At 49.5% G+C, this 7998-nt stretch overlaps 1 protein-coding gene across 1 annotated transcript; it reads right to left on the bottom strand.

The window, feature by feature from the left end:
- Positions 1-325: 325 nt before the first annotated feature.
- On the bottom strand, positions 326-6469 carry PTGES2 (prostaglandin E synthase 2). Its single transcript, XM_050320111.1, has 7 exons — positions 6259-6469; positions 5173-5367; positions 4644-4699; positions 3892-4044; positions 3175-3375; positions 2740-2857; positions 326-2338 (listed from the first exon to the last, which is right to left on the bottom strand). The coding sequence occupies exons 1-7, from the start codon at positions 6466-6468 to the stop codon at positions 2210-2212; spliced, it is 1062 nt and encodes a 353-aa protein (XP_050176068.1). The 5' UTR covers position 6469; the 3' UTR covers positions 326-2209.
- Between the last annotated feature and the right edge of the window lie 1529 nt (positions 6470-7998).

Here is a 7998-nt window from a genome sequence, read left to right as displayed (position 1 = left end):
ACCTCACAGCAACTTCCCAGTATCTGAAGGGGCTACAAGGAGGTCAGGGAGGGACTTTTCATCAGGAACTGTTAGGACAGGGAGTAATGGGCACAAATGGACAGAGGGAAAATTTATGTTAGATATTGAAAGAAAGTCTTTACTGGGAGGGTGTTGAGACACTGGAACAGATTGCTGAGGGAGGCTGTGGATGCCCCAACCCTGACAGTGTTCAAAGCCAGGTTGGTAAGGCCTTGAGTAACCTGGTCTAGTGGGAGATGTCCCTACCCATGGCAGGATTGGGTCCTTTCCAATCCCTTAGCATTCTATGAAATGTGATACAAAATCCTGCAACAACCTTCTTTATTTCATGTAATATTATCAGTATATTAGCATGATGGATATTCATCTCAAGGACTGATGTCATGTAGCACAGCACAGCGAGAAGCAGCGGCAGCTGAGCCCCTGGTGCTTCAGATCCTCATCCAAAATCAAAATCTCTTCTTCCCTCTTGGGTTTAGAGACAGACACCAAAATTATTATAAAAGGTTTCCTCAACCTCCTGTCTATGCACATTCAATATAATTTTTTAAAACAACGTTGTCTGTTGATATTGTGGAACACAAGTTTCAATACAGAATAGTTTAGAGAAATACAGTCATGGAGCAGTCCCACAGCTGTTTTTACTGTAAACATTTTCTTTCTCCCCTCTATGTCTCATCATAACTGAATTTGGAACTAGTCCTACACTCAGCAAAAAAACCCAAACCTCTCTCACCACCATTGTTATACCAAATAAAGGTGCACCCCTCAACCCCATACTGTGCAGACCACCTTCAGCTGCACCTGAAATATCACAACAAATCAGATTCCCTGAAACCTGCCCGTTCTTCTGGAGAAACAGAACTCGATCAAGGTGATAATTAAGGATACTGAAGTCTTGGGCTGTGCGATGTGCAGCTCACATTCAAACCTGCATTTTCTCTTACTATGACAAACATCAGGTTCTGCAGCTCCAGAGGAATTTTAACAAGGGCATGGAGGGACAGGACAATGGGGAATGGGTTTGCACTGACAGAGAGCAGGGTTAGATGGGCTATTGGGAAGAAATTCTTCCCTGTGAGGGTGGGGAGGCCCTGGCCCAGGTTGTCCAGAGAAGCTGTGGCTGCCCCATCCCTGGAAGTGTCCAAGGCCAGGTTGGATGGGGCTTGGAGCAACCTGGGCTAGTGGAAGGTGTCCCTGCCCATGGCAGGGGATTGGAACAAGATGGTGTTTAAGGTGCCTTCCAACCCAAACCATTCTCTGACTCTCCCCAGCACAGCTCAGTAGACTTCATATTGCACAGGGACAGTTCCTAATTCGATTGCTACAACAGCAAATCCTTTATTACTCTTGCACGGCAGAAACACCTGGAGATCCCTTGGCCATGCAGATGGCTCCTAATCCTTCTTCTCCTAAAACAAGAACAAACTGATTTTCAGTGGTACTCCAGAGAGATCTCATGCAAGACAAGTCTTTCCAATACCTGCTCTTCATTAGTGATTTCAGCATAGGGTGTGCTCTTCAGGTGTAAGGGGTGAGGTAAGAACTCAGCTCTCACAAAGGGCACAGAATAAAGCCAACCTTTATCCTTGCAGACCGTACAGAGTCCAGTCCTGAGAGAACCGTTTACATGGAAGAGTGACAGCACACACCCTGTGAGTGCAGCATCGCTGCTGTCACGGGAAGGGGGCCTTCCCAGTGCCCTGGATTCCTCCAGTTCCCTCAGCACTGGGCTTACATGATTCTATTGCAGGAAAAATTGTCACTTGAAAACTAGAATCCAGTATGTCAGTCAGGAAAACGCTTCACATGACATGGATGAGTAGTGGAAGACAAGCTGCTCAGACCTACCACATCTGACATGGCTGTAACACCAGCCAAGAGCATCTTGCTTTTACAGTAAACTGCTCCAAGGATGGCTTGTGCCTAAAAGAAGCCTATTTGCTGCATTCTTCAATTTAGACCTTCTCCTTTTCAGCAGCATCCAAGATCCCTTCCTTCCACCTGCCCCCATCCTTCTACAGAGACCCAGCTGGACCCTTCTCTCACTACGACTTGATTTTCTGAACGGGGTGGTCTCTGTGCCCTCGTGTCAGTCTTTAGGTGTGACCAGTCCTTTCAACTCTAAAAATAAAAGCCATTTCTGCTGAAGTTTTCACCATGCAAGTAGTTCAGGGAGGCAGCTGCATCAGATTGCAACTGCAGATTTTTCAATGACTTCTTCCATGCGCTGGTACCAAGGCTGGATCTTGGTGTGAGCCATCATGTCATCAAAGGCTTCCAGCCCTTCCATGACCCGGAGGACCCCGTACACAGCCTGTGACAGAGCAGAAATGTTAGAGCAACACTGAAAGAGCAGTGGAAATGGCTCAGAATACAAGTAACACCTGTGAGGTTTAATCACCAGCATCCACAAGCCAGAGCAGTGTCCTGGCTGTGACCTGCTTTTGTTGTGTTTCCACCTGATCAGTAACATCCACCTGCACGTGGGAACTGCAGGTTCTATATTTAGAAAGATTTCTCCGGAGGAAAACAACAAATCCAGTCCTGTGTAAAGCAATAGGCAAAAATTCCATATGGGAACTGTATTACTGCACAAAGGACATGGACAATGTATGTCATGTAGCTCAACTTCCCTGCCTGTGTTTGTATTAACCATTTCCCACAGCGGGGCAGCAGGATGATTTGTGACAGTAACTGCAGGGATGAGCCCCTTACCAGGTCGGCGAGGTTGGGCTGGTTCCCACCCATGAACAGTCGGTTTTTGCCAACAGCTTTTACCCACTCGTTTACTGCTTCGTACAAATCTTCTCGGACATCGTCTCGAAGGTTGTGTCTGGACAAGGACAAGAAGCAGTTTGAAGACATGTTGGTTTCTTTCTTTAAGCTTTTATCATCTCTCCCCTTATGGGCTGGTCTTTGCTCGGTAGTTAGGGAGGTACTTGAGAGTGAAGGGGACAGTCAGTAACTAAACAGCAGATGAGTAGGGGGGTCCAGTACCTCCAGTTAAAGAAGTACAGCTGTTACTCACACGGGATTAAATGGTTCAGCTTAAAACCCTGAGGTTCTGCCCTTTTGACAGCCAGGGTTCACAGCTAAGGAGGTTAAGGAGCTATTTCTTCTTTTGTGTAACTGGTGCTCAGTGATACCAACCTTTTCTTCAGCCTCTTGCTCACGAAGAACATGGCAACAGCCCCCACGTACTTGGCAAAGAGACCTTCCAAGGTGCCAAACTTCCCCTCCCGGACAATGTAGTCAAAAGACGCCAAGGCTTCTTTGGGCGTTCGGTAAACGTTGGGGGAGATGAGGTGAACAAGCCAATCATCTGCCCATTTTCTCCACTTCATCTCTTCCCTGTAAGCAGCCAAAAGAGAGCGAGTGAGGTGCAGATTGCAGGGCTACAGGAGGCAGGATCACAGTGGCATTAGCCACTCCTGGCCAGCCTGGTGCTCTGGTGACCTCTCTGAAATGCACTCAGCATCGTTACCGTTGGCAAGGCTCCTGCAGTCTCAAACTAAATTTAAGACTAAGACAGAGCACTAGATTCTCCTCCCAATATGAGAAGTAAAGCAGAAGGGGAAACTATCTTTCTGTAGCATTCCCCTGTGCCATAAAGGGAAGGCCAAGAAGAAAACTGTAAGCAGCTCAAGGCCAGTGTGACCATGGTGGTGGTAACTAGGCCATCTAACAGCACTGTTTTGAATTATCCAACAAACACACAAACCCACCCCAGCTACTGAGGCTTTAATGGGGGCGTGACAGATCTTGTCAGCCCCAGTGGGATTGATTTTACATCTACACCATCCCTGAGGACGTATGGAGGGGGCTGTGATTCCACTTAAGAGAGCCCAGAAACTTAAGAGCACTTACACTCTCACTTCTTTGACGGGATAAACTCGCTTTGTCTCCTTCTCATCCAGCATGAGCCAGTATTTATTCTCATACTCCATCACCTCCTTGCCTTTCTCAGTCACGGTTTTAACAGGAGGATAAAAGGACACAATCTCTTCCAAGCTATTCCTTCTGTGGACAGAAACACAGTTAGCACTGTGCTACAAAAAAAGGGGCGAGAGCAAAGGACAGATTGAAAGATACACACTGTAAAATGTATTATTCTAAAAATAAGTGCATAAGGTTCCAGATTCTATCTGAAAAAAGTTTTGAAAAGAGACTGGGACAGCTACTTGCAAATAGCTATTATTAGTGAATATACCTTTGAGTCAGAACAGAAATTTTTGCAGGCATAGAGCTTCCTACAGTTCTCAAGTGGACCTAAAGAACAGGCCACAGGCACAGCAATTCCATTTCACTTTTAGATATAATAACTGGCTAATTGTAAGCTCAGTTCCAGAACTAACACAATCCATATTTAAGATGGTTTTGTGCAAACAGAATCTCACAGGTGAAAAAGTATTTCTGAAAGGCTTTGCTTTCCAGTCCACACAACACAGCATATTCAGGCACCATCCACTTTGTCACAGCCAGGCTCAGGTCAGCTGGGCCGAACACCCAGAGCTTCAGAGCCCAAGGTCAGTAAGAGATTTAAGGCTTTAGTTTTCTAAACCTCCAGTTCACCAAGGCCCTTCAGGCTGAACTCATCTCTCATCACCCTGTTTTCCTACCTGGAAATAAGATAGGTCTTTATTGCACTGATGATAACCGAGGAGTCGTTCAGTTGCTGAAAAACAAAATGAAAACAACTTTTTAAAAGAAGCTGGCGAAATAGAAAAAGGAATTCTTCACAATCTTTTCCCTTATATGCTGAGGCTCCAGGTTAGTCCTGCAGGGCCTTTCCTCCCCAAGCATTTCCACAGGAATCCCTGCACATCTTGAGACATCTCTTCTGTGATTGTTTCAGAATATCATTTCAAATCTGGCTTTAATTCTGACCACAGAGGACCTCAGGGCCGGGCACACATGTAGTACTAGTGGGGTTTGGATTTAGGCTCTTGGCAGGAAGGAAGAAAAGCAACACTAACACTAAAAAAAAACTCCAAATTGATTCTTCAGTATTCTTGAGATCTCGTTTTGGCTCTTGAGAGCATAAAGGATGATCTAAAGATCACACTGCATGTGATAAACCACACAGACATAACAGCCTTCAAACTACTGCTTGGGGGAAAATGAAGCTTTCAAGACAGGAAGACTTACCAGAGGGCTCCCAGTGTTGGCAAGCAGGATGGGCACCTTTCTGTAGGAAGAGAATTTGATCTCTCTCCTCATTATTGGATTCACTTCCACAATTTCATAGGGCAGGCCATGATAATCAAGAAAAGCTCGGACTTTGCTGCAGAAAGGACATGTTTTGTACTGGTAGAGAGTGAGCTGCAGGCTCCCTGAAGGCAGCTGGGGAAGAAAGGGACAAGAAGGTTCCATTTTCAACCAAAAATACATTACCTTCCTTCCACCCTTATTTTTGTCATGAAGTCACAGCCACTAACATTCAGTTTCAATATATGATCATCAGAGCATCTTGGTTATCAGATGCTTTCTTTAAGTGGCATCACAAATAATCACTACCCATTAGGACCAAATAACTGTTTCTCTAAACATCCATTTAACCTGCTGCAAACTCCTATTCACAGCCGGAAAAAACAGAAGTTAAATCCAGACACTTTATCCCTCTATGGTTTCTCATCTGTAGAAAAGAATTCTATGGAAAAAACCCCAACCATTTGTAACAGTATTTAAACAGATACAAAGAAAGCCCTTACAAGCCAATCCTTCCCTCACAACACCCTCTGTTGAGGCCACGGGGTGGGGAGTGCAGAGTTTGCTGTTGATTTTAAACACGTGCCTGCCCAAGATCGGATTCCCAGGATTAACCAACAACTGGGACAAGGTGGGAGAGCCCAGGACAGCGGGACATCACCTAAGGGATGTTTCCCAACGCTGCTACACCTCAGCAACCTGCCAGGCCGTGCCAGTCATTCCTCACACGTTATAAAACAACTGCGGCCACCCCACTGTGCTTCTCACCTACAGTTTATCAGCTTACACAACCCTCAGCGCTGCGAAAAGGCAACAAGAGACAAAGCTGCTGCACATCCCCAGCAGGCCCTCGCTGACAGCCTCTCCTCCAGCTCAAGGAATGCGCTGCCAGGGCCGCCCTTACACAATTTTAAGCTCTTTCCTCACTCAAACCGGGATGAACCGCTACGGCCCTCTCCGAACCGCAGTCCGCAGAGGATCTCGCAGGGCTCGGGGAGGGTTAAGCGGAGCCGGCTCCGGCGTTACCTCAGCGGCCGAGTGCTCCCGCAGGCGCTGCCGCGCCGCCAGGCACAGCCCGGCACCGCCGCCCAGCGCGAAGGCAGCGCCCAGCACCAGCCGCCCGCCGCCGCCTGCCCGTCCCGCCGCGGCGCCGAAGGCTCGTCCCGGGGCCCGCAGCCGCCAGGCCGGCGGCAGCAGCAGCGCTCCGGCCCGCCAGGCACGGCCCGCACCCGCCATCTTCGGCTGAGGGCGGGCAGAGAGCGCCCGCCCCGCCCCGGCCAGGGCGGCCCCGCCCGCGGTGTGGCGGGTACGGACACGGGCACGGTGGCACCGTGTCCTTCTGAGGGGGAACGCCTCACACAGGACACCCCATACAGGGAACACCCCACGCACCTCACAGGGAACACCCCACACAAGGACACACCACACGGGGACACCGCACGTAGGTCACCCCACAGGGGCACACCCCTCACAGGACACCCCACACGGCCCCGTGCTCCCGCAGTTATCATATCTGACAACGCACCAAAGCCCGAAGTGAAAATAAAATAATTAGCGGAGAGGCTGAGGGAGTTGTGTCTCTTCAGCCTTAAGAAGAGACCACAATAATGTGTATAAATATCTAAAGAGGGGCACGGAGAAGGTGGACAGGGTTCTGCTCGGTGCCAACCTCAAGGACAAGGCAAGAAGCAGAAACTCATGCACAGAAAGTTCTACCTCCATATGAGGAAAAATTTCACTGTGCAGTGACAGAGCACTGGAACAGGGACGAGAGAGGGTGTGGAGTCTCTGTCACTGGGATATTCCAGACCTGTCTGGATGTGTCTTTGCTGTGTGCTCTGGGATGATGCTGCTTGGGCAGGGAGGTGGGACCAGGTGACCCCCTGTGGTCCCTTCCAACCTGAGCCAGGCTGTGATTCTCTGGGAGCATGTCCTGAGCCGTGGGGCTGCAGCTTCTGACCGGCACACACGCACAGTGTGAGCCCACACCCGTGTGGAAAGTCATCATCTGTTTTATTAACAGCGGTTACATCCATTAACTTCACTAATATTCAGTTCCCCTACTTAGGGTGCAACACAGGCCCAACCCATCAGCGCACTGGGGTTATCCCACAGAAAGGAGAGGTGCCTGTGATGTTAAATGAGAACATAACCTTTTATTTCATCTTTGTCCCAAATACCTACTTAATAATGGAGTCCTTGATCTCAGAAGCGCTGCTCAAACCAATCCTTTAATTGCGGGTTATTTTCATCCCGGTGACATCTCTCCCGGGGATGAAAACACCACGCAGCCATGAGACCTTCTCAAGCTGACTGAGGTGCTGCTGATTCTGGGCCAAAGGCAGGCAAGGACAAAGCGAACTGTGCTTGTTCCTTCAGGGAAAAGCATCCTGAAGGTGACCTGGGGGTGGTTCAAGCCGCTCAGCGGGCGAAGCAGCAAAGCCGTCGCTGGGACTGCCCCAGCACCCGCGGGATGGTCCCGCACGGGCAGGATGCAGGTCTATCCATGGAGCATCCCTTGTCCTGCGAAAGAAACGCCGGGTGCTGACCGCGGCCTCTAAGTGGGGAAACCTGCGGGGGGCTGAGGACATCGGGGGAGGGACAAAGAGACAGGTAGCACTGGGATTTTTGGGGAAAATCCCCGAGGAACGTGGTGCGCGGCGCTGCCCACCCCGCTGCCCAGCGCTGCTCCCCGCGCCCGCCCGCGCAGCTCCCTATCCGCGCCGCGCGCCGCTAACCACAGGCTTTACCGCGCCGCCGGCCGGC

This window comes from Myiozetetes cayanensis, unplaced genomic scaffold, assembly GCF_022539395.1.
Source record: "Myiozetetes cayanensis isolate MyiCay16 unplaced genomic scaffold, myiCay2020 scf23, whole genome shotgun sequence".
Lineage (NCBI taxonomy): Eukaryota > Metazoa > Chordata > Aves > Passeriformes > Tyrannidae > Myiozetetes > Myiozetetes cayanensis.
Note: the sequence above shows the minus strand (reverse complement) of the source record. Positions and strands in the feature narration are given on the sequence as shown.

Coding starts and splice junctions, on each gene's coding strand:
- PTGES2 (XM_050320111.1), bottom strand. CDS start 6,468: ATGGCGGGTGCGGGCCGTGCCTGGCGGGCCGGAGCGCTGCTGCTGCCG. Junction 4,700..5,172: donor CCAACACTGGGAGCCCTCTG/GTAAGTCTTCCT, acceptor TTTGTTTTTCAG/CAACTGAACGACTCCTCGGT. Junction 2,858..3,174: donor AGCAAGAGGCTGAAGAAAAG/GTTGGTATCACT, acceptor GTCCTTGTCCAG/ACACAACCTTCGAGACGATG.